Source organism: Danio aesculapii, chromosome 18 (assembly GCF_903798145.1).
Source record: "Danio aesculapii chromosome 18, fDanAes4.1, whole genome shotgun sequence".
Lineage (NCBI taxonomy): Eukaryota > Metazoa > Chordata > Actinopteri > Cypriniformes > Danionidae > Danio > Danio aesculapii.
This window is the reverse complement of record NC_079452.1, coordinates 46,655,235-46,683,075: the sequence shown is the minus strand read 5'-3', so window position 1 is coordinate 46,683,075 and position 27,841 is coordinate 46,655,235. Positions and strand designations below refer to the sequence as shown.

The following is a 27,841-nucleotide window of genomic DNA, read 5'->3' as shown; positions in this document are numbered from 1 at the left end:
TACCCATCTTCTAATAGCTACTTCCAGCAGGATAACATGCCATGTATAAAGCGTGAATAATCTCAGACTGGTTTCTTGAACATGACAATGAATTCACTGCACTCAAATGGCCTCCACAGACACCAGATCTCAATCCAATAGAGCACCTTTGGGCCATGGTGGAACGGGAGATTCGCATCACGGATGTGCAGCCGACAAATCAGCAGCAACTGCGTGATGCTAACATGTCAATATGGACCAAAATCTCTGAGGAATATTTCCAGTGCCTTGTTGAATCTATGCCAGGATGGATTAAGGCAGTTCTGAAGGCAAAAGAGGTTTCAACCCGGTACTAGTAAGGTGTACATAATAAAGTGGCCAGTGAGTGTACAACTATATAACCTGTATATTTATAACAATCTGTACATACAACTCAACATCCAGGTTTCTTGACTAACCGCATCTGTTTAATGTTCATCATTTTTTATTAATATTATTTTATTTTTTCAGATTTATTTTGTGTTGTCACTTGTCACTTTATGTACACTGGAAGCTTCTGTAGCCAAAACAAATTCCTTGTGTGTGTGAAGCACACTTGGCAATAAAACTGATTCTGATTCTAATTTGAAACACTAATTCATTGAAAGAATCAAAGATGTTGAAATGATACGTTTAAGATAAAAGAAGTTTAAGATTCCAAAACGTTCAAGTCCCAGATTCTTAAAAATGAAATCCCTCTGTTTAACAATTTAATAATGGCAAATAGGTGAAAGTAATAAGGTATTATCCTGAAATCATAAATATACTTAAGTACACGCTAATCATTCTTTTGAATTATTTATCCAGCATTGGCAGATGAACTAAAAGAGTCTTCCTGATTTGTGACCAAAAACAAAGCCAGACTTACAGGGAGGTTACAGGGTTTTCCATTCACTTTCACACAAAGGTTGGGTGGGAAATGATCTTCCTGAGGACAACTTGTCTCCGATAAGCAAAACCTGAAAAATAAGTGTTTGAGATTCCTTCAGGAATGTGTGGGAAAGATTTCAGAAACCCAAACAAAAGAAAGCTCTGAAGATGGAGGCATGTTTTCCTTAACACAGACAACCAGAAAGCAGACGGAGCATTCACAGCCACAACAGAGCATTTGCCATTTTAAAAGTTAGATACAAGACTTTACAATATGAAGATTTAGTCTGATAAACACTGATATCAAGTAAAAGGACATTCAGCGGTCATTTAGCTAAATGCTTCCAGTTGTCAAAAAGGTTCTGCCTGAGTTTTATACATATTTTGCTGAAACGGCGATCTTATCATACCTTAGCTGTACTTGCACGGTGAAGTCACATTTGGTCCCAGAGATGTCCCTGTGGAGACAGCAGGGTAGGAGTGAAGGAATGTGTGATGCAGCGTAGGAGAGAAAAGCATACCAAACATTCTAGAGAGGACCGCTCGCTTGGGCACGTTTGATAAGCACTAGAGCCTGCTGTGTAACTACATGGAGATCATATCTAACAAGACAAGATAAGATAAAGGGACTAACAGCTGTTTTCAATTCGACAGGTTTTCAGTTCTGGCCGAGTAACTTTTCTAGTTTAAATTTATTAGGAGCTCAAATTAAGAAGGGGCATTTCAATCACTTGAAACATGTTTTCTTGTCCAATGATGTACTTTGATATCCCATAAACACACTTACATTGAACTGCTGATCTGTTGGACTTGCTGAGGCGTTAGTGCAAACGCAAAACACGTTTCCTGAAACCTCTGACTGTTGTCTGAGGCTGTAAAACAAAACGAGGAGATGATCATTGAAGATGGAGAACTCAACACATCACACCTCTAAAAATCTCACAGTTAGCTACATCAAGAGTAACAAAAAAAAAAAAAAACACAATAAATAAATTACTAAATGAACCTACAGTGTATTCTGTTATGGTCACTTCATTATGAGGGTTTCTGTTATTATAGAATTGAAACCTTTTTAAAAGATACTATATAGTAACAATATATATTATTAATTTTATTATAAATATAGTATTTTATTCACTGTATAAAGGGTGTTAAGTGTATTAATTGTATGACAAGTGACTTTTTACGAAATAATTACATTATCACAATAATTTGTGATAGTTACTTTGTATTTTTTAAAGTATCAAAACTGCAAAACAATTTGTTTAACAAGTCACAATTCCTAAAACAAACAATTAATCACCAAAGCTCTAATTAAACATTATCAAGCAACTAATCATCATAGCAGTTAGGGGTGCATGATATTGGGGAAAATCTAACATTGCAATATTTTTTTATTCTGGGATATATATTGCGATATGAATACAATTTCACTAAATTACTTGAATAACTATTTGGAAAGAATTTATAATTTAAGGTTGATTAGGATGATTCTGTAGTCGGAGTGCATCTGCATAAAATATAGTTAACAATCTACAAGCGTAAACTCAAAGAAAAAAATACTAATTAAATAAACAGCGTTTTATTGTTTTCAGAGGAGTCTAACTATTCGACATAATAATACAGCACAGCTAAAAAAATTAATTGTTATTAATTTTTCAAAAGTTACAAATGGTACAATATCGTATGCCTGAATGCTTTTAAAATGTTTATACAATCACAGGCCTCAAAAAACACTTGCAATATGATCATTTATAATTTAGACTCAACATTGCATGTTCTGCAATGTGACTATTGCAAATGATCTTATTGCAATATTGATGCTAAAACTATATATTGTGCAGCCCTAAGAACAAGAAATATTTATTTGTTAATTTGCTAACCAATTTTTGACGGCCCAACACACATGGTAGACAATTTTGCTCATTTACCATTTATTTGGTTATTATCTATTCCATACTGTGTATTTTACAATATCAATAAGATTTTATTAATAGGTTCCAAAAAAAACAGAACGCTTCCCAAATTAGTGAGGGGGATTTTCCAACCGCAAAAAATATTTCCAGAACAAAACGGTACAGTACAATACAGAACACCCTCTATTGGTTATTTTTAGATTATTTTATGCAACCATAAAAAACTATTCTCAGAAGGTTATTTTTGGGTTTATTTTTACAACCTTTTTGACAACTTAAAAAGGAACTTTTGAAAACTTAAAAGAAACCACACAGATTACACAGATAGCCACACTGCAGATTATATTTACAACCATTTCATTTTAACAAACAAAAAGTTATATATTGTGAGAAAACATTACTAAAATGTGTATTACAGCATTTAATAATTTTAGAAGCACACAGTAAAAAGTAAACAAATCATGATCTTATTCTTTTGTTTTGCATACCTTTGATCTACGTGTGAAAGACAGATGCACACTTTCTATCAATTGCTTAGCAAGCTTCTCATTTTATAATTCCTTACAATGAAAATAAATATGATATGACAGTGTGTAGCATTTTTATAATTATTTTAAAGTGACTATTTCAAAAACAATCTAAATTTTAGCTTAAACTAAATAATTTCATTTTAATAACATTATTTTAATTCAGTAATTGCACTATAATAACCCTACTTCCACACACTGCACACAAAAGATATTTCAGAGAACTGCACTTCTCCAACTTTCCACCAAGAGGGAAGTTTAGAGAGGGAGTTTTCTGTTCCATAAAGTCCATAAACAATGTTTCTGTAAGTCGGGCAAGTTTTCTGAAAGGGAAACTGCTAGGAGAACCAACTTCCTTGTAATGTAAATGCTTTTTGCTGATTCACAGGTAAAATATATTTGCATATTTCGTGACAAAATCATTGACTTGAACAGTGAAAAGGACAGTTTTTCAAAGTGAACATTAGTTTGCAGGATTACAAATAAAAAATATAGAAAAATTAAATCTGTGAGCATTTACTCACTACCTACTTGATCCAAAGCCATATCAGTCTCTTCAGTTGAACACAAATCAAATTTTGTTAAAACAGTAGCCAATGACCTACACAGTGTTTTTTTACAACTATGGATGTCAAATAGCCCCTTTCACACAGTGATACCGGTAAATATCTTTAAAAATTTCCGAAATAGACCATTCACACATTTAGTGCTGGCCGATTAATCGAAAAGACATTCAGAACCTATAATCAATCTAATTCTTCAAGGTCAATTTTTTCAATTACTTTCCCTACTGTGTGTGGAGTCACGTGACCCTGCCTTCGCGAGCTTGTATACCTGTGCACCTCTTAAAAAATATATAACTACACATTGCACGTTTGCACTACTTTGAAGATGATTGGAAGCTGCGGCAGAGATGCCTTGAGACGGCATATTTTCTATAATGATGTATTATGCGGGTTTCCTTCATTTATTTTAAGATCAAGTAATGCACCCTTCATTCAAAAATCTCTCACTTGTAATATGTGAACATATAAACTGTACAAAACTTGTCATTTACTACGAGGCCAAAAAATAAAATAAATAAGTAAAATAATCGTTCATTAATCATAATCGAGGTAAATCTAATTGCCCAGCCCTACACACATCCATTATAAAATACCAGTAAATTGACATTCTTAACCAGAAATGGCCTCTAAATGGCTGCCCTTGTATTGATAAACATAATAGGGGTCAGGCTTTTGTTGATGGTTTCACTTTTTTTTAAAGCTATAGCATTCATGCAGCTGCTTTTGTCGACAGAAGCTACGGCAGGAAACCGCAGTAAATGTTTACAAATTTGGATGGATAACTTCGATGTAAACATATGGAAGAACACTTTCGCATGTCGAGATGTACATTTGTTTGTGTGCTAGCACTCACCGGAGAAGACCTTCATGTGCATGAGCGCTACGCAGCTGAATGTAGGGCTTGCAGGAAAACTCACAGCGGTTTGTCATAAGCATTTATCGATAATTTTTTTTTTTTTTTTTTTTTTTTTTTTTACAGTTGGCAATAATAATGAACATAGAAATTTGATCTGACTAATAGCTGCTAAATGTGTCTGGAAAAGTATTCACATGCTTTTATTTTCATAAACAGTGCGGAATGAATGTGTGAATGCATCTGAATGTTCTGATTGGCTGAAGTAGACATCTCACGTCAGTGCGTTCTAAGCGTGAATGCGTTCTTTCCAGCAATTTTCCTTCTGCGTTCACAAAGCGCAGCATTCTGGCTAATTACCGGTAATGGTACAACTTCTCGTTCCAGAAAAGTTGCCAGAACGGATTTATCAGTATTTTCACACATGATTCCGGAAAAGTCTGTATGTGTGGGACTATAGTCATTCCTCAAAATATAATGTGGTCAATAGGAAAAAAAATCCATTAAGGCTGGAAACCCCTTAAAGGTGATTAAATGCTCCTTTTAGAGTGAACTTTCCCTTTAATCATCTTATAACTATAGCAAACCAGCATCTCAGATACAGACACAAGGTTGCTGGTCCTTTGCCGTGGAACCACTTCAAATGCTTGTGCAGTTTATTTCAAAGCCAAACTCTACAACAGAGCCAAAAATAACCTCAGGTTACATAACCCGATCTCCTTAAACGAAGCAAAGGGTTTCAGGAGCATGAGAGATAAGAGGAAGCTCTATCTGCACCTCTACAGGCCTGAACCCAATGAAAGAGAAAGAAACGAGGTTCGTTTTCTACACACTGACCACTTGAGTAGTCATGTGAAGAGGAAAATCTATTCCACTTGAAGCAAAGAGAGTTTAACAGTGAGATGCTGGCAGATGATTAATCTGTACACATGAGGAAGGAGAGCCAATTCTCTAGTGCACACAAGATCCATCAACACTGGTTGCTCTCTCAGCTCAAAATTCACCAATCGTTTTCATCGCACTGACCTAGAAAGAAGCGTTCAGTCAGAGGGACAATACGGAAGGAGGACCCAGTTGTTTTCTTGAGAAGCAATTTAATGTTGCAGAGTTCTTTGCAATGCACAGCGGAAAGCAGTTTAGCAATTTGCACTCAACTGAACTCTTTAAGAGCTCTTGTAAGAAAATGAAACTTCAAATAAGGTAACTTGCTCCCACACTTCAAAATGAGCTAAGCATCGGTTAAGAACTGATATTTGATTCAAACTGCCGCCTGCTCAGAAACAACATACAGAATTATCTTTGGATCGAGTTTGGTCCGTCTGGCCCCATGCATTACTTCAGAACACCCACTTTGGCAGTCATTTCCTATTGATTCTGCCATGCAGCTCAAAGACTACAACTGCTGAAGAGGAATCTATCACAGCTGAAATGCCCAGCCTACATGCTTAATGACATCCTTTCCATTGATATTGGCCTTTTATTCTTAGCATGAGCTGGATGACTAAATATAGCGCACGTGGCCCTTGTTCAATCTGATAAGCTATAAATCACTTGAAGAGCACCTTTATGTTTGTATGTGTGGGGGAGGGGAATCCTCAAGAGAGGTCGTGAAGCGATGTCCAAAGTGATAGAATTTGAAAATGGACCAGATGGTGTGTTATCTGAAGGCTTGCATCATAATTAAAAGTTTTGAGAGCGCCTTTGTTATCTTGTAGCAGTCTTTTTTCCTGAAATTTGCATGGAGTATTGCTGCAGTACAGAACATCACAAAACTGCTTATATGCATGCACGACGAATACTGATAATACGTGCATGCATTTAATAGTGAAGCTTCTTACAAATGACCTTACTGGGCTTGAAACCTTTTGACAATGGCATTTTTCAGTTCAAGTGAATAGAAATACAATTTAAACCTTAAAAGTTTCAAAAGCTCTTGAATTTATTAAACACTTTTTCATGTGATGTTAACAGATGTACATAAGTGGGACATTGTTGAAAAAAGTAATTGGAAAATGTTGGTGATTGGCTGCCTTGACAGTAGAGTACACACGTATACATAATCTGATTCAGAGCGTTTCTACACATTAATTGATGAGAAAGGGCTTGTTCAATTCAATCCTGCACAATACTGTAAATGAGCCATAATAATTGCATTGTCATGCCTCAGAAAGTATCTCCTCTGATTATTCCATCTTCCCTCATTGTCATTATTCTGAAACATGTTTTAAGTGCACCAAGCAAAAAGTATTGTTTACATTTTTCTAGGTGTAGGTGGGTGGTTCGGTGTGGCACACGAACACAAAAACATGTTTGTACAGAACTTTTTACCAGAATTTTGATGATTTGGACCAGTAGAATATAGGGCTGGGTGACCGGAAAAAAAAAGTATATCTAGATATTGTCAACATTTTTCCAATATCTGATACATACAGATATTTTTGCATCAGAAAACTCTTGTGCCCCGATTAAAAAAATATTTAGTTTGATCACAATACATAAATGCTCATCATCATGAGCTCAAGTTAATTATTTCAGATATAGATGCACGGCAAGTGCATGCAAAAAAACTGGACTGACGCAGGTTCAATTTACAATAACTTTCTATGATAAGCTTCTTTGACACAATCTACATTGTAAAAGCGCTATAGAAATAAAGATGAATTGAAATACAGAAAGTGAAAAAACTCGCGATTTCCAAATGCTTCTTTGTAACAAATTTTCTTTCAGCCTCGTAAATTTTTTTGATAGCTATATAATTATATATTCTACTTAGTCCTCCAACCTATACTGCATCAACAAATACAAAAGCTCTGGAGAATCAAGTATGGATGGATGGACGGATATCCTTTTTTATTAGCCACCTTTAACAGGATTCTCAGTGTGTGTGTGTGTGTGGATAATTAGGGATCAGATGTGTAGAGTACTAAAACCTTTTCAGTTATCTCATAAAACAAAACGGGTAAACATTAAACTGCGTTTATAGAAATACATAATATAGGCCTATTCGAAACAAATGCTTGTGTGTGAGAGAAAAATGAACAGACGAGATATACGGCTCACCTTGTGTGCAGATATTTCCCTTTTATTTATTTTTATATCCACCACGAATGTGAAAATTCTTTTGAGGACTAATTCATCATCTCGTCTCTAGTCTTTTTCCTCTGTGCGGTGTGTCGTCTCTATACTTCATTTTGGAAATGTGTCAAATAAGACCCCCCCTAACCTCACGTCTCTTTTGTGCAGGGGGTTATATTGGATGGTTGATGCATTCTTTTGGGAAAGTAGCAATGTCTGAATTTGAAATATTCGATACGCGTGACAATTCGAAATTTTACATCATCTGCAAAATTATTCTGACATTATCAATAATATTCGATGTATCCCCCAGCCCAAGTGAAAAATGGATTTCAGGATTCAGTTTTCTTTCCACTCTCACTACCATTGTAACTGCTGCTTTTGACATCTTTTATTTCTGGTGTGCAAATTAGCTGTCTTATTATATTGGAACTACTCTTTTAATGAAATCCCTTCCCTTTTTCCACACTCTACCCTCGTCTACAGCTATAGCAACACACATTTTTGAAACCATTTTCAAGTCATTCTCACTCACCTAAACTGGTGGGTTTGATGAGCTCATCGAGCACATCGTAGAAGGGCAGCCTCTGGAGCTTGACGTCTGGATGGACTGGGTGAAGGGCGGAGGGCAGGTGGGGCAGGCCCAGCTCATGTTTTGGCCCAAGCAGTGCGACAGGTAGTAGAGACGGTGAGCCGTGCCCATCATATCCCAGCTGTGTGAGGCTTGCTGGCAGGCCTGCGGAAGCCCCTCCAGAGCTGGAGTGTATGCCAGGGAGAGAGAGGTCTGTCGGGGACACCATTTTTGTGGGGAAGCGTCGGCGGTAGAGCTCCTTGATCTTCATCTGCACGGCAGGACTGCAGCCGGTTTTCAACAAATGTAGCGCTTTGGTCAAGAGTTCATGCTTCCTTCCATGTTTGTTGCGGCCTGCATATCCCAGAAGAACCTGAAGCTCTGAGACACGGAGGCTCATCACCATTTGCTGTGTTAAAAAAAGAGGAAACAGGAGAAAAGTTATGACTTAAGAGATCGTCCATTTAGATTAGACATAGTTCACCCCAAATTATGATTGATGAGGCAATTATCAAAACAGTTTATTTGTTTACACGTTTGTAAAACTATTTTAAAATATAAGCATTTTTATTATTAAAACAACCAAATTAGTAATGCTCACCAAAGTCATATTTATCTGCTAAAGAACTAAAAGTAAACAGTAAAATTCAGAAAAATGTAAAATTTAATTTAATTTTAAATAGCGTTTTTACAGGCTGATCACACTTTTCTGCTCTGAGAAAGCAAGGCACACCAGAAACCCTCAGAATGAAGAAATCATACATCTTCGAATAACTCAAAACAGCAACCACTAGTCTCTCCTCCATCTTTAAAACTATCTATAGTAGTTTTGACAACATAAACACTGCTGTTATCTCAACGGAAGCCCCGCCTTTCATTTGATTGGACAATGACAAAAGATACAACTGTGCAAGTTATCATTGTAGCACGATATCATGTTTCATATATTATTCAGTATCTATTCCATATATTATTCAGTAGCTATTGGCGCGTAAATAGACGCGTGAACATTTGAGTGTATTCGCTTCATTCGCGCATCAAAATCCGCTTCATTCACACGTCAAATTCACATCAGAACAGGGCTTCTGTCTTCGTAGCTTTGTTGCTAAATGGCTAACATGGATTTTATTGAGAAAATAACAGTGTTTATGTGCTTCATGGAGGCTGAAAAACAGCGTCGATTCATTTGGAGCAGAGTCCACTAGATCCTTTCAGAGGTGCAGCTAGCTCTGTGAGCTCATAAACTCCTATAGAAACTTAACCTGGATGATAGAAGCATTTAGCACTTCTGACTGAGCCGAGCCCAGTTTGAAGAACTGTTGTCGGTGTCAGCTGGAGGATTTTCCGCCCGAACACCAACAACAGGGGCTACGTCATACTCACGCCCCCACAAGAGCAAACTCCTGATTGGTTAATGCGGCGTGAACGTGGATTTTTTTTGTGGAAATAATGTTAACGCAGGTGTTAAAATTCTTTGACGAATAGAAATTTAAAAAAGAAAATAAATGTATCAAATTGTAAATGTCTTTATGTTTTTTTTTAATCAGTTTGAAATAGAACTGCACAATATATCGCTTCAGCATTGATTTTGCAATGTAATCACATCGTAAGACATGCAATGTTGAGTTTGCATTATAATTTATCATTTGCAGGTGTTTTTAAGGCCTGTGATAGTGTAATGATTTTAAAAGCATTCAAGCATAATAAACTGTACCATTTGTAACTTTAGTAACAATTAATTTTATTGAATTTTATTTTTTATTATTTAAACCTCGGTACCTAAATACTGTTAGACTCCAAAACAAGATAAGACACTGTTTATTTCAATTGTATCTTTTTCTTTACTATATTTATAGATTGCTTATTAGATTTCACGGAGATGCACTCCCATTGCAGAATCATCCCAATAAATCTAACATTATAAATTCTTTCCAAATAGAGATATTAAGTCATCTGCTGAAATTGCATTCATAAATCGCAATATATATTGCCAAAAAAAATTTCAATGCTAGATTTTTCTAATATCTTGCAGCCCTAGTTTAAGACATCTTAACTGCTGGGCAGTGAACAAGCTGAAACCTCAAAGTCAGGGTTTATTTTCTATTAGTCAACCAAACTTATAAGAAAACTAATGTTCAGGTGCCTCACATTTAATGAGTGTGATTTCAAACAAGGTTATCTACTCTGCTCCACATGAACGATGATTTAGAAGCCTTACAGACACAATGTAGGCCAGCTAGGACTAAATTAGCTTTAGGCTCAGTCTTGGACAAGCTTTCATTATAAGCCATAAGCCATGCACAGTCAATCTGCCCAAAAGACACGTCAGTAAGATTCAGTTTACCACATGCAAATCACGTCAGAAACTTATAATCTTCTAATATCGTGCTGTTCATATGGCAGTGCAGACCTGAAATTGTGATGACCCTCATGAATTCGATCACATGTGCGAACATTAACACCTACGTGTGTGTGGGATCAAAACCACTTCTCATGTGCAGAACAGCAACTTTGCCTCCCCGGTTGTTTCTTGATATTCTGAGAGACTATAAAAGGCTGTGTTGGTGGTATACCAGCATTCGGATTGTATTAAATCTATGGGCAAGCAGAGAGGTGAAGAGGGTGAGTGAGTGGGGGAAGGGAAGATCAAGGCTGAGTCTGGGCCAGTGAGCTTTCATAACAAAAGCAGTGAAGCACAGCTCCAGGGAAAACAAGAGAACCGCAGACCAGCAGCGGCTCAGATTTCTCCACCTCTGAGAGACCAGAGTCCCCTCCCCAGTTTACAACCAAGTGCCAACTGGACTGTTCACACAAATACTGACACAAACACCCTTTATTAATTTCCACCCAACACAAATAAACAAGCTTCACTGGTGATGAGGCTCTTGCTCTCATAGGGCCCCAGTGTAATCCTAGAAGAGATGTCCAAAACATTCAAAGTTTGGCAAATCGTGAAGAACTCATGGAACAGACTGAGGCCTGAGGTCTAGTTTAATTATTTATTTAGTTTGAATGAACTAAAAAAGGTGGGTTAGTTATGAACTGATTTCATTGTCATGATGATTAACTTTACATGGCTAACCTGCTCCAGGGATGGTTTTACTCTGAGCAAATCAATAACTGAGCTGTGAATAAAGTGACAAATCTTCTGCAATAAAGTCGCACTCCTATGCGTTTCGCTACAAAATTAAATGCTTTTACATAAAACTGCCCTGTATTTTCCTGCTATAATTATTTATTTAATTTATAATACATTATAATTTTGTATCATCCATATATTCTCACATAATTATTAATAAGATACTATTAAACTTTGCATATAAAATAAACTAAACAATTTAAAATAATGATAAATGTACAAATAAAAATACAATTGTGCATTTTTTCTGGTCCTTTTAGTTTTTTTCTGAAATGTGAATTAATTTGGAACATTGTAAAAAAAAAAAAAAATCTGTTGCCATAGTTTGCGATTGATGGATTGTAGGGTTGTCACGATAATGGAATTTGTTACCAATCGATACTGAAATTTTAAAAACCTCCATTTCCCGTAAGCATTTGAGTGCAGTTGAGCACGTTCTTAAACAGCGTTGATTTGCCATTGTGTTCATGTGCTCAACAGAAATGACTGTGATTGCCCTTAAAAGTCATCAGTTCACCAGATTCACCACTGTTTACTGAGTGTAAACACAGATACAGGGATCCTGGAGCGTTTTTAAGCTGGAATTCATCAGTGGATCGCTCATATGTCAACTTATAGACAAACCAGCTCATCAGTGTGACTTTGAAACGCACCATTGTCCCCGGATCTGTTCTTATACTCAGTAAACAGCGGTGAATTTGGTAAACTGATGACCTTCATGGCCAATTGCAGTCATTTCTGTTGAGCAAATCAGCAGTGTTTAAGAACGTGCTAAACATTGCTCAACTGTTCGCAGGAAAAAGACATTTTTAAAATTTCAGTACTAATTGGTACCGAATTCCAGTATCATAACAACCCTAATGGGTTGTTGTCTATCAATTAATGCTTTTAAATAGAATTTGAACAGCTGGTTGGTTAAGTAAATTACTGTAGAAAAACTGGTAATAAGCCACAAAAACCTTCCCCAATAAATAATATAAAACAACATCCAATTCAACGTGTTGTCAAACAACTAAATATAGCCTTCTTTGTTAAATGCAGAGTTACATTTTTAACATGAAAAGTTCTTTTAGCAAGCAGGAAAATATTTTCTAGTGTATTCCTGGCTTGTTAACACACTTACATACATCTATTTTCATTACACTCTATCAACTTTCAACAGAGAAGTGAATTGTGCTGGCTCTCTCATGAGAAGTGGATTTCTATTTGAAAAGTTTTGGCCAACAGAACAATTCACATTTACAAAATCTAATTTGTAAATTCTAAACACAAATTCAAGAATCCATAAAAAAATATTTATTTAAAAAATATTTATTTAAAAGCATAAATATTACATTTATAATATATACACACATATAAATCAAGCACAGTGCACACTCACAAAGCAAACAACTTCCACACTTCGCTGATTAAACATATTAACGGGATTACATTTGTCATGTTGAATGTGGAAAAGTTTAAAACCCTGGCATCCTGAACAAGTAAAATGATCCCTGTTGTATCTACAGTAATAATAGAATTATTTTACAACTTATTGCATGCACAGACCAAGTGTAGAGTGGGGCTTAGTATGATTTCTTTTAGGTTGTGCAGTTTAATTCACAGAATTTCTACAAAGTATGTTGTATACTGTAAACTTTTTTTGCCACATCCGTAATGCATGCTTTATTTTTCTCATTTAAACTATTACAAATGTTTAATATTTTTTCTAGTTATTTGTTTTGGAAAATATAAACTGTTGCTTCAACATAATGTTAACATATACTTTCTCTGTGAACTTATGTTTTGAGTTCCATAATGCTGGAATTGCTCACATACATATATATATATATATATATATATATATATATATATATATATATATATATATATATATATATATATATATATATATATTTGTATAAATATTAGAATTGCATTTAGGTAATAAGCATTTGTGTGAGCATTTGAGGAAATATTTATGCCTTTATCTAGTGAATTCATGAATCAGTGTTTATACACATTTTTCCTACTAAAATCCCAAGACATTTCTAAGACCTTCAGGTAAATATTCATGACCTAATGTTTAATGTAATGTATACGTGGTAAATGATAAAAACTGTATGTTCAAATTTATTACAGCATATCATAAAAAACTGTGACAATATATGTAGTTTATATTTATATCTATGTAAAATGTATTTAGATGATGCTTACACAACACTAATAATACGAGAGCGTGTGATTGGCCAAGGACATACGAAGTAAAAACAACTAACCCTACCATCCTAAGCATTCTTTTTACACAAAAAGTAGAATATTAATGACGATAGAACTGCAATTCATTCAAAACTACAAATAAAACCTGACAAATAACACGTTACATTTATAATAAAAAACTTAAATCAATTTTATTCAAAGGTAAACACTGGAAGAAGGAAAATTAAAAAACTATTTCCTGAAAAATAAATGCTTCACACTTGACTTCTTCTGAAGGTAAAAACTAAACAATGTTTTTACTTGGTCTAAGTTTTTTTTATATCTGGACTAGAAACAAGACAAAAAGTAAGAAAAGCATATTTTTTTGCAATGTTTTGATTAAATTTCTGTACCTGAATAATGTTAGACTCCAGAAAATCAATTAGAGCTATTCAAACCATCTTCTGAAACTGTTTTCATATTGCAATATTTATCACATAAAAATAAAATATCTTAATATCAAATTTTTCCAATATCGTGCAGCCCTATATTGCAAAGTACTACGATTACTCAAATCTGACTATTTTGGATTTCTTTAAGTATATTGTTTACATCAATAGGTTATCTGCTGATAATAAAAAGATGAACAAATTGCATCATTTCTCTTGTTTACGTCAGCAAAAAATGTAAAATAAAAGCCAGTCTATGGTAAAAATGAATACAGTGGGTTCAGCAGCTCTGCTAGATGTTAATACACTCTCTGCTTCAATACATATTTTTTTAAAAGGCCTACGTAAATGTGAGCCCTTGCATTTACCACATGCAAAGCTAGCAGCTATCTTGCTGTCTGTTTGAACATATTTTTGAAATGTTGGCTTGTGTCTTAAGCCTTATAAGAATAGTACAATTTAGTCTTAGCACCCCATGGTTTCCGCAACATTCATTCTTCCGTGGCGGGGCGCCACACCAAAATTCATCCCGCCATGGCTACATTATAACTTCTCATTCAAATCATTCATTCGTTGTTTTTTTAATAGCGGGTTATAATCGCACCAAAATGTACTACAAGGTAAGTGAATTATAACAGCGCAAACTTTTCTGTAATTGTAGTAGTACTGTGCTCTATTTGTTTAACTCTTAAAGGTGACATACTGACTGACTGACAGGTGCGTGACGCATAAGGGTAGCAAACACGATGAAGCTTTCAGTTAAGATGAACACAGTTTATATAAATATACTTTATTTATAGATAAAGGTCTATGATTTTGCTTGCAATGACTTGATCTTGCTGGAGTTTATAGCCGTTTCACTTTACTTCAGGACGCATTAATACCGCTCTGTAGGTCTATTGGAGACATTAATAAATATTCCTAGCAAATCTAATAAATGTTGGAGACATACCTGTTACATAAACGCACTAAATCGCACTTCAGCAGCGTTTAAAAAAAGTTTTGCACGAACGGAGGAAATTGGCGCCCAAGCAGAGATTTCCATGCTTGTATTACATAAATAACGTCATTGGTAGTTGATGGATCTGTGTAAAAGGCTGCCGACACAGCAGGAAAAAATCCTAGAGGAAACACTGGTGGCACCCACACAGAATCTTATCTAGTTTCTGGACACAACACTCAAAATATTGCTTGAATTGCAATGAATGAGAATAAAATAGAGGCACAGCTGAAACAGCAATATGCCTTATTTTTTTCCCAAGTTTTATTGAAACGCACACTGTAAAAAATGGTCGTGATTTCAACGGTAAAAAAAAAAAAAAAAAAAAAAAAAAAAAACTGTAAAAATGCTACAGTACAAATCTGTAACCTGGTTAACAGTACGTTTCCTTAAAATATAGGGCGAATAACCGTAAATTGACTTTCCCAGAATTCCCTCTATGGCACATCACTTTTTATGCTTTTTGTGGACATTACTATGGATCTTTTTAGTTGTTTCCCCATCAGTTATTTAAGGGATTAATGCTACATCTAATGTTGATAAACTATGTTTATTTCATGACTTGAATTTCATGCATGTTACCATACTGGTGTATAGTAGCTGTGTGAATGACACTGAGCACCTTCTATATATTGATACACTTTTCTGCTTGTGGGTAAAGTTGTTTGTGATGAGCTTTGGTTCATTATGTAACTTCCTCATCACCACCTGCATATGGGTGTGCTAAGGTGTATGTGTAACAAAAGATGTGTAGATATTGGTAATTCAAAATACAGACATATTTCATCTTTAAATTAATAAAATACGATAGTTTACTGTAAAAATTTGAAATTACTTGTATGGTTTGTACCGTATTTTTAACGGTAAAATACTGGCAACCACAGCTGCCGTTTTTTTACCGTAAATTTTATGGATTTATTTTTTACAGTGTAATACAGATATTTGTTAAGCAACTTTCCAAAACTTTGTGGGTTTACTCGTTTTTCCAAAACCTTTCCAAAAATGCCATTTTTTCAATGGCCGTATGAACCCTGATGAACTGTGTTTAGAATTTACAAATTGGATTCAGAGCAATTTTATTTTGTAAATGCATTTTTTTGAGACTGATCTGTCTCTATATAATACATCTAGTAAAGAGAATAGTGTTGTGGACCTGAACTGGGACTAGGCTCTATTTTTTTCATTGTTGAATCACGGTTTCAAATAAAAGATTAGAAGTTAGACATGTTCACAACATAACATGATAAACAACTGACCAAACCATGACACACCTAATTGCATGCTCTATCTAGAGCTGTAAAAACAACAACATATCACCGGTCCTAAAGGCCTTTTTTTTTTACACAGCACGCACTGAAAAACATGAGAAGCAGGAAGTAGAACAGGGGAGAAAAAAAAACACAAAAAAACGGATGTAAATTCTATCATAACCATTACAATAAAGCATGCCGTTTCATAGACGAGACACTGCTCAAACAAATCAGTCAAGTGCAAGTTTACAGAAAAACAGTAGCAGAGCAACACAGAGGAACGCAAAAGCTTGTAAGGAACTACTTCTGTATGTTAAATATTTCATGTATGCATGCTAACGGACTAGATTTTTTCTCCGCATTTACTAAACATTTACTGTTATTACCAGCCTAACTGTGCTGCATTTCTGAGCTAAAACTGAATGCCAACATGTTATATTATTTCACAATGTGGGGTCAAATTTCATGCACATCTTCAGCAAAGATATATTTCATTTGTTGAGACCACCGACCACTTCATGTGTGTACATTTACATTTGGAATTCTAACTTCTTTATATCAGATTTTTCTTTTAATTAAGAGAGTGTTATTTGATTCACGGTGTAGTTATGTTTTGATATTATTTGAACAGATATTAGGATGAACTCATTTCCATCATGAGGGCTTTATAACCCCTGATCTGTGTAGATCGAAACCTCTCCAGTGAGTAAGAAAGCAGGTATCTTCAAGTTATCCTATGAAATCTTTAGTGTCTGCAGCTACAGGGTATACACCTACACTACTGTTCAAAAGACTGGAGCTGTTCAGATTGAAAATAACTGTTTCCTGCTTGAATATAGAATTTAAAAATGGTAATTAGGGCTGCACGATACTGGAAAAATCTGACATGGTGATATTTTATTTTTCTGCGATATACTGTCTACAATTTCATCAAATGATTGAATAGCACTATTCGGAAAGAATTTATAGTCTTCTCCATTAAACTTCCAATAGGCAAAGGGTCTTTTGCCTGAATACTTTAACCTCTCAGGCCTTAAAAACATGCATACTATAAAAACTCACTCCATTGTTGTTAAACTCTGCAGTGACTCCACAAATCTTGTGTTCTGAACTGACTTTTTGTGACTATTGTGGATGCATACATTGCAAGATCAATGCTGAAACGATATGTTGTGCAGCCCTGATGGTTATTATTAATTTGATGAATGTTTAACAGTCTAACAATGAAGACATGACCAGTGAGAAAGTATGTTCATGGGCTAATTTGTTACTCAAGAAAGAACTTTCGTAATATTAAATGACAATAGCTGAACATGTTTGTTGAAATTGTCACATCGTTTTAGGATTTCTTGATGAATAGATTATTAAATAGAACCACATTTATTTGATTTAAATTTCATATTAATTTTTTATTGTAATTTGTCTATGAATAAAAATATTAACTTAAAACATTCAAATTACAATGGATAACATATCATTTTAAAGTAAATGCACACTCTAATAGCATCTCTCTCAGTGATACTGATACCCAATGGGAAATGGGCTCTTGTGTCTGTAAACAACACGTCTAAATATACCTCTGCAAACAGCAGGATGCTGCATGCATTTTTTTACACAAGCTAGATAAACCAGGAGCTACAAATAAGTACTACAGGTCCTGAGAAAGCCTTCCTAAAAAGCTGCAGTGCAGATTTTATAGTCAGTATAGAAAATTCTACATTTACAAAATACTTGTAATCTCTTTCTACTAGAACTACAGTACTAAACTAAGTTGATGATATTGTACTATTTATCTACACTATTTACTACAGTCGAGTATGGTTTTAATACTAATGACGACAAAAAAATTGACGATTTAAACAACACTTATAGTAATAATGACACTATTCTCTTTTTGGAGCTGCTTTATTGATGATATAATAACTCACTGTTATTATTTTCCTGTTCATTAAAGTAAAGCTGCTTTAAAACCCAACAAATTATTAAAGAACTTCATAAATAGTGCTCGTGACAAAGAATTTAACTTTTTAACATTTTTACTACATTTTAAAGCACAGAAATGTACACAATATTAAACTTTATTAATGACCGAGCGAACCCTGCAGGTTACCTTTAAAACAGTTTGTGCTCCATCAGAAAAGATCTACATTGTCTGCCCTTTTTGTTTCCACTGGAATTTTATATGCTCTGATCCACTGTTTAGAAGCCAAGACAAAATATTCTAAAATATATTCAAAATATTAAGTGACAGTTCAAGGTTTTATTTTTTTATTTATTATTATTATTATTCATTTAATAATTCATTTTTCTTCGGCTTAGTCCCTTGTTTATCAGGGGTTGCCACAGTGGAATGAACCGCCAACTATTTCAGCATATGTTTTATGCAGTGGATGCATAACCCAGTACTGGGAAAACACCCATATAATCTCACACTCATACACTACGGCCAATTTAGCTTATTCGATTCACTTGGTGGTCGGTCACGGAGGAGTGGAGAACATGAGACTGATTCCTGTGACGCTCCAGAGACAGACGAGTCTTCGCTGAGGCCAGCTTCCACCCTCCGCCGCTGAGACTGCAGCTCTGCACAAGACGTTTGGCCAGCGGAAAATTAAAATGGTCATGCACAACTGAGTCTGGTTTCTCTCAAGGTTTTTTTTTCTTCACTTTCGCCAATTAGTGAAGTTTTTTTTCCCTCTCCGCTGTCGCCAGTAGCTTGCATGGTTCAGGATCTGTAGAGCTGCGCATCGTTGGTTTTGCTCTTCAGTGTTTGGACTCTCAGTGGTGATTTTTAAACCACACTGAACTGAGCTAAACTGAACTGAACTTAAACACTACAAACTGAACTACACCGTTCCTATTTACGGTGACCTTTTAAGTGAAGCTGCTTTGACACAATCTACATTGTATAAGCGCTATACAAATAAAAGTGAATTGAATTGAACTTATAGCACATATCACCCGACGGAAATCCACGTGAAAATGAGGAGAACATGCAAACTCCACACAGAAATGCCAACTGGCCAAGCCGGGACTCAAACCAGCGACCTTCTTGCTGTGAAGCCACCGTGCCGCCTTATTTATTATTATTAACTTATTTTTTACTTTCTTTCTGCATTTATGTGACTGTCTGAGACAATACGATTGTAATGATCAAGATCAAGAAAGGACTAAACAGATGCTAGATTCATGCTTGTGTCTGATTCAGCTGGAGCCTTTCACAATAGATGACAAAACAGTGATGAAGATGTCAATGAGTCAATTTGATTATATATAAAATGAATTGGGTGTGGATAAATTTACTCATTGAAATGTTTGCTTTCTTAGTAGATTTGTGTGAGTAATTTAGGCATATCTAAGATAACTGTGTGCTTACAGCAAATATTATATACAGTCAAATAATAAAGCCTTGGACATAATGTGCACAAAATATATAATTTAATTTATTTCTCAAAGCTTAATAAAAAAAAAAAAAGGTAAAAACTTGTTTTGGATTTGTAAAAACGTGGCACACATATATTCATCCAGCTCGGCCAGATTTAACTCCAAGTTGAGCATTTTCAAATCTGGATTCACACATGAAGTTATAAAAACGATCTGTATCAGACAAAGTTATGTCATATGCACTCAAAGTCAACATCCGCTCAAATTGCTTCTGATTACAGAAAGATACAAATTCTTACTTCTATGTAGTTTTTGTACTACGACAGTTTACATTTTGTTACATTTAGTTGAGTGTTTTGCTGCCCCATATTTTTGCTTTCTTTGTATTTTAAATTTAGATTGAGTATTGTACACACTGAAGATCTTAGGTTCGTTTTTATTCTTTGTTTGGTTGTTCAGTTTAGGAGTCAGACTTGAGGATATATTTATTTTTACTATATATTTGGATTGGCCAGCAATTATTAATTTTATTAATTTTAATTTTATTATTAAGCAATTATTAATAATTATTAAAAAGTCCACATGAATTTGAAACTATTCGTATTGATTTTGTTTGCACACATTGCTAGTTTTTGTTGTGAACTATTCATCTGAGAATGTCATTAAGAAAAAAAAATAGTTTGCCCTTGGAATCTTGAAATTTGAAAATGCCCTTCCTTTTCATGCAGAATTTAACAGACCCTCAATCAGAAAATAAAGTTGAACTAAAATGATATAAGAAGAATTAAAACAGGTGTTCATTTTATCAAGTCATCAAACATCTGAAAATATGTCATCAGGGTTTCTGCAGATATCATAATGTCAAATTTAAGACTTTTTAAGACCATTAAGCATTAAATTTACGACCTATATCACAATATCAAAAACACGCATTCACATGAAGAGAAAATGCAAAATCACTAAATTAGTGGTAAAATAAATGTATTCAAATTGAACAGTACTGAAGACAGGTTAGATACACCATTGAACTGCAGAAAAACAAACAAACAAAGAAACAAACAAACAAACATCTTAATGCTCATTTATACTTTCATCTGGCGCCACATCGCACACCTCACGAAACGGATGAGGCTTTTATACTTGAGTTAGCCATTGAGATTTTTTTATTTAAATGACAGGGGGCAGTCAAAAGAAACAGACTTATCCCTCAGGTTTTTCAAAACTTTTCCAAAAACTTTCCTCCTTTCCCACTGCTGTTGCAATTTCTAGCCAAGAATTATTGATCATCTGGTTCTCCCTATGATCATGCATGGACGGATCATAAAGATGTCTGTAAAGGCGTACCTGTTTCAGACTAAATCTCTTCAAAGTGTTTCATACTCAACTTAAATCAAAGGCGGCGCCACGCAAACTGTTCACCCGAGTTTGTAAAAATTCCATGAGCTCCGCTATACCGCTATTTCACTGACAAATGTCATGAGCGCAGTATTACAAGTCAAGAGCGCATTCATGTAATACGAGCGAGCAAATCTCTTTGCTCGTGCACCGATTTCCTCTGTTTGTGGACAAAACTCTGTGCGAGCTCTTAAATATAATACGCTGCTCACCTGCAAAATTTCTCACTCTCAAATACGCACTGCTCACGCACAAAAATTTTTGCGCGCCCTTAGTACACTGTTCCCTCTTCTTTTTGTGCTTTTTGATATGATTTACATTAGTACACTATTTATTACCAATAATCAAAATACTTAAATATACGTACATATTACATTTTTAATCTAATAAACCATACCATTTTTGGCTGCATGTTATATGATGAGATATTTTGAGTTTCAAACACTTAAAGACACAGAGAATAGTTTTATTTTAAAAACATTTATTAACCATCCAAAACGTGCACCATACTAATAAAATAAAAAAAACATTTAATTATAACGAACGCATGCAGAAATGTAACTGTGATAGAAAATAGGGGAAAACTTGATAAGGTATTATAGCCTACTGTACTATTCACTCTTCAAATAAATCTCACAATCGATCTCATTTCATCATGGCAACTAAAATAAAGTGAACTAGTCTCTGCTGTCTTCCACATTGTTGATGAGATTGTGGAGGACATTTTCCCCGTAATTCTCTTCATTTTAAGGAAAAGCTGTTCCACAGGGCCCCTGAACACGTCTATTGGCATGTACAATGTTTTGAACAGTACTATAGTAAAGTACATCAATTACTCGGTTGTGGTAATACTATAGTTGCTATGGTAACACAACAAATGGAATATAAACAAATTACCCAATGCTGTAATTTTTTTGTTACAATATAGGGTATATTATACTACAATTCACCACACTTTACTGTAGTAAAACTACACTGTATTTCATTTTATCAGTTCACTATTCTTAATACTACAGTATGCTGAAGCATCTCTGGAGAGCAAAAGCACGAAAGGAGGAGGAAGCACAAGACACAAAAATTGTAAGTCTGCATCGTCCGACGGAGCGAGAGCAGATCATTCGCACATGAGCAGCCAGTGTTTTGAGAGCTCGCAAGCAGTTTTGTCCACGAACAGAGTATTGTGTTCCACGATCTTGTATTACATGAATGCGCTCCTGACTTGTGTATTACAAGCGTGTATTACGCTTATGAAATTTGTCAGTGAAATAACGCCATACTCCACCAGCCGAAATCATGTGGCGCGCACCTACAGCGAACCTCCGCAAACACAGCGATGATGTTACATTCGCCGCGCACTGAGTCAATAACAGAAAGCTGAATGGCTATTGCATGTTGACCTCATTTGTAGTTGTAATACTGCAAATTACTATTGGACTAGTGAAATGAAGAACTACAATACCACGAAAACCTAGCAACAACAACAAAAAATTATTTAAATGACCATTAGATGTAGCGTTACACGGACATCAGAAAAATAAGAACTGTGCAAAAATATTTAAGACCTAGAACAGCCAATTTAAGACTTTAATGCCTTTTATATTTGAGACTTTGTAAGACCCTGCGGTCATACAGCCGTGTATCAAAAGTTTTGACATTAAATGCAGTAAGCAAATGAAGCACATTCTGAATTTCAATTAGTGATGATGTACTCAGAAGTTGCAAAACATGACAAAATAACATACCACCAATCTTTGTCTTAATGTTGGAAATTAAAAGACTGCCCAAGTTTTGTTACAGAGTTTACTTTCAGACTAAAGTTTAGACCATTTCAAATGTCAATACAGTCTGTGACCATTAAATATTTATATCTGCAGCAAATTCCCTTTTCCTATGTAGCGAGATTGTACCCAAGCAAAGTTTTTGGCTCTGTGTTTGCTGGCAAAAACAACAGGAAATGCCTCCTCTATACTGCCACACTGAAAATGCACAGCTTACACTACGTTTCTCATAATCATAACACAGAAAAAAATACTGCTCACTGTTTTATGGCAGTTATGACAGTAACACAAGGGCAATGGTCCATCCTATCAAATGTGACACAAAATAGTTTATTCCAGGAAAATATAAATATTCAGTGTAGTTACCATTTAAAAAATGAGTGCTGAACTTCCGGTTGTGTTCTGCTAGTCTGTGGTGACGATAAATGCTAAAACTGCCAGTTTGAGTGATCAATCCAATTCAAGTGTGTTGCTGTTGCTGCTGCTTGTCCCCAATCAGTCTTTACTCATATTACACACTCCCCATATTCAGGATTGTATTGACAGAATTTCCCAATGTTTTAAATGACTTTATAAAACACTGCAATGTTATCATGACCCAATCAGAACCCAGATGCCAAATGCTTTGTTGTATTTTGTTGTTGTATTGGGTCTTGTTTGAATTGGGAACACAGGTTTGAAATAAATAAGTGATCTATACATTGTTTGTGGTAAAATTGTAGCAAGCTATAAACTACAATTTTTTGTAAACATGTACTTGATATTGGTGTCGTATGCTTGCTCTAATTTGCTAGCTGATATTTTTTCAGCAATATACAGCACTCAATTATTTACTATGATACTTACCATCTATACTTATCATCTATTAATTATCATATTATTACTCAACTATTTTTATCATCAGTGTGAGAAATTAAACATTGAGACTATGCATGGGCCGGTATAAGATTCTGACGGTATGATAACCTTGAATAAAATATCACGGTTTCACAGTATCACGGTATTGTGTTTAGGACTCTATATATATATATATATATATATATATATATATATATATATATATATATATATATATATATATATATATATATATATATATATATATATATATATATTAAATGTCTGGGTAAAAAAACCTAAAAAACTTTTATTCCCAATTAAGCACAATATATTTTATTTTAAGCAAAATTTTAAATATTTTTTAACAGTAAACATGTCAGGCTACATAATTTTTTTTTTTACAATTTAATATCTATCTATCTATCTATCTATCTATCTATCTATCTATCTATCTATCTATCTATCTATCTATCTATCTATCTACATACAGTATGGTCTAATGATGCATTAACATATTGCAATACAAATATGCCACAAATACATTTAACTGCCTGCATTTATCATAATTAGATAATTACAGAGTTTTCAGTGTTTAATAATGCCATCAGAACAATGCCAAATGTCAAATTTTAGCAACAAACACAGCCTATTTATAAACAGTTAGTGACAGAGTGCAAATCATAATTAATAAATCAACTTCAAAACCATGAACATTTGTATTCTGGTGTGATCCCTGCCCTGTGCACTGGGGACCAGGACAAAGTTCAGATCTAATTAAAGTTCAAATTAGGGATGTCAGTTTTCAAAAAAATCATACGATTGATCATTTGTTTTGAATAACGAACATTGTTTAATCTATAAATCTGGACTTTACTTGAATTTAATTGAAGTTTAATCACTAACAGCTTAATGACACAAGCGTCTACTTCAAATGATAGTCAAAACACAAGCATCCGCACCAAGGAAAAATGTTTTAATGTAAGTAAAAGGTTAGCGGGCTTTAAAAAATTATTAATGATTGAAAAATTAATAGAACCATTTAATCATTAACATAACGAATAAATGTAATGATTAATTTACAACGTATCAGTTGTGCCATCTCAAATGTACACAATAACCACTAGTGCATGCATTTATGTGAGAAAATAGATTAAGTTACAGTGTATTCTTCCTAAATCTGCATAGGACAAGCTGCAAGAAAATATGAAGAATGTGAAAATGAATCCAACTATTGATTAACTCCACCCCCCCATGTCCATACCAAATTTTGCATTTTAATCAGCAGTCCATTATATAATTTTAACTAGGGCTGGGCGACTTGGTCTAAAATCAGAATCTCGATTAATTTAACATTTTAACTCGATTACAATTAATGAACAATTATTTTATTTATTTATTTTTATTTTTTTGCCCTCGTAGTTCACTGACAATTTTTATATGATGTCTAAAGGCATCTCTGGCACATCTTTCAATCCTCGTCAATGTAGTGCAAAGTAAGGCTTAAGAATGAGTCTATTGTCCAGATATCAGATGTGGCTGTAAAGTGGCCGCAGAAGTAGAAATCAGCCACAGCCTTTAACAGAGCGGGGTCAGGTGGCAAGCAGTGAAAGTAATTTTAAAAAATTGTCCTAGAAAAAGTTTGATCGATTATAGGTTCTAAATGTTGATTTTAATTACTTTTTGATTAATCGCCCAGCCCTACAACAAACTATTTTTTTATTTTGCCTTAAAATAATTTAGCATTATGAATTCAGTATTGTTATATGCATTGAATTGTGATACCCCTAATAATGCTACAATAGAATAATAATTATATGCTATTACAACAAAAAAGCCTTTGAAATAAGAAAAAAAAAAACTATTACAACTATTACATCAATAACAAACAATAAATCTAAGTTTTCAGGCCTTGCAAGTTTTCTATTTAGATTTTTTTTATTAACCTCAAATCACAGCTAGTTCTTAATGTTCATCTTCTGAAGTAACACTTTATTACAACAACAACAAACTCCAAACAAGTGAAGCTTATTATCACTAGCAATCAATATAATCATACCAAGAAAACACAGGTGGGGCACTAAAAATGCTCATGCCAAAATAAACAACAAGAGAAAGCACAATTAAAAGCTTTTCGTGCCTGGTCTCAGTACAGGTCAAACAATCTCACCGCACAACCTTTCCCAATAAATCCCCCATGTAAACACCAGCTAAACAAACACCAACTTCAAACTAAAACACACAGAAACTAAAAGTAACAGGCCGTGGTCAATGGTTGTTGTTCTGTAAACACAAGACAGTTTCTGACCATCACAAACACACACAATTCAACGGTTCAAACATGTCAGCGACCACCAAAATTCAATCTTTACTGCCAACTATTTAGGTTACGCGACTGACTAGTTGTGTGATTGTATATACATGCAAGTTACAAATGTAGCAAGTTACCAGAAGTCCAAACTGTCAAAGTAGCGAATCTCCAGCCTGTTAGCAGCCTACGCACCACCCACATGCTGCTTCTCACTTACGACTGACTATTCTCACGATCCATACATCATTTAACAAACTCATTTAAACGTTAAAAGAAGAATAAATGGCACTGATATCTTAATTCAGGTGGAGGAGGGTTAATTTCCCAGCAGCAGGCAGACAGCTGTGCGGGTTAGCGGGCAGCTAGCTAGATCCATCACAACAATAACACTGCTCCTTTAACCGGCTTCAAAACAGCACATCGAGCGCTCTAAAATCTAATACGCAGCGTCGCCTCGTATAAATGTCAATCACGGGGACAGGCCGGACGAAAAGCATCGCTAAACAGGTGTTGTATATAGGCTGTATCGAAAGTAATTTGCGGGTAACACTTTACCTTCAATTCCGCACTCTCCGCCATCTTGTTTCTCTGGCGCAAGCGTGATCGGAGCCCTGGCACGTGACCAGGACGTGTGTTTGTTCAAACGTTCAGGAATCCCTCTAGTTCAAAAATTAGCGCGCGGATTACGCGATTTCACACTGTTTGAAATGAGTGCACGATGGCATCATACATTAGCGACTAGATCTGCTGCAATGAAACGGCGCGAATTGATAGATTTTTCGGTTTATATGTTAGAAGTGTGTTTACTGATTGAGCAAAATGATAACGGTTGATGTTTTCCTCAGAACTGTAACACATTTGGATTCAGTTTCGTGAGCTAATGAGAGATACGTCAGACTGCGAGTCATTTTCACGAGTCGGTTCTTTCGAGCAGTTGTTCAGAGAGTAGTGAAGAAAACAACAACGATATTGCTTATGTCATTTTGTACTTATGTTATCTGTATTATTTGCACTCTGGAATTTCACCTCGTCATACCGCATGCTTTCAATGTTTTTCTTTAGGGTGTCGTAATTTCATTTGTCTTTTGTTTCAGGCTGAAACTTTCAGCCATGATTAATTTCAGTCCAGCCCAAATAGCCAAATTCATTAAAATATTTTTGCTATTATTAATGAAAATCAATAAAGATCCAATTAAATAAATGCAAATGAAAACTGTTATTTTGACAATTGTTGTTTTCTGAAATTTTTTTGAGATATTTGTAAACAGATTCAACCAATTCAAAAGTTCGATTGAATGATTGAATGTTGATTTGTTTTACATCACAAGACATATAACTTCAGCAAAGGGAAATTTACTTCGATGAACATAAGAAAGAAAAAAAAGAAGAAGCCCAAGGAGCTAAACCGACAAACATGTTGCAAATAAATACACAAATACAGATCCCTTTATTTTGGCATAGATAAACCGCGTTAAAATAATATTTGAATCTCTGAAATATTTTAAATCCACAATTTAAAACAAAAATATTTTTCCACAAAGGAAAAATAGTCTCCATTTTGACTGTCAATCTATTAAACCAAATTGTAAAAGTAACCTCACGGTAAAAGAATAATTTTTTTTGTTTTGTTTTTTAAACCCGTACCAAATAACTAACTGGGTAAATATATTTATATTAATTTGGTATACTTATTTTTAATAAGTCTTCTTAAACTTCTAAGCTGC

The 27,841-nt window shown here is 34.6% G+C and overlaps 1 protein-coding gene across 1 annotated transcript in view; it reads right to left on the bottom strand.

The window, feature by feature from the left end:
- The window catches only part of pias1b (protein inhibitor of activated STAT, 1b), a 38,098-nt gene extending 11,388 nt beyond the window's left edge, over nt 1–26,710 (bottom strand). The window contains exons 1-5 of the mRNA XM_056478364.1: nt 26,673–26,710; nt 8,361–8,805; nt 1,676–1,760; nt 1,299–1,346; nt 887–977 (exon numbers count right to left, since the gene is read on the bottom strand). Of these exons, the coding sequence (XP_056334339.1) occupies nt 887–977; nt 1,299–1,346; nt 1,676–1,760; nt 8,361–8,805; nt 26,673–26,696 (693 nt within the window). The 5' untranslated portion in view covers nt 26,697–26,710. The remainder of the gene's footprint in view (nt 1–886; nt 978–1,298; nt 1,347–1,675; nt 1,761–8,360; nt 8,806–26,672) is intronic.
- Nucleotides 26,711–27,841: the final 1,131 nt, after the last annotated feature.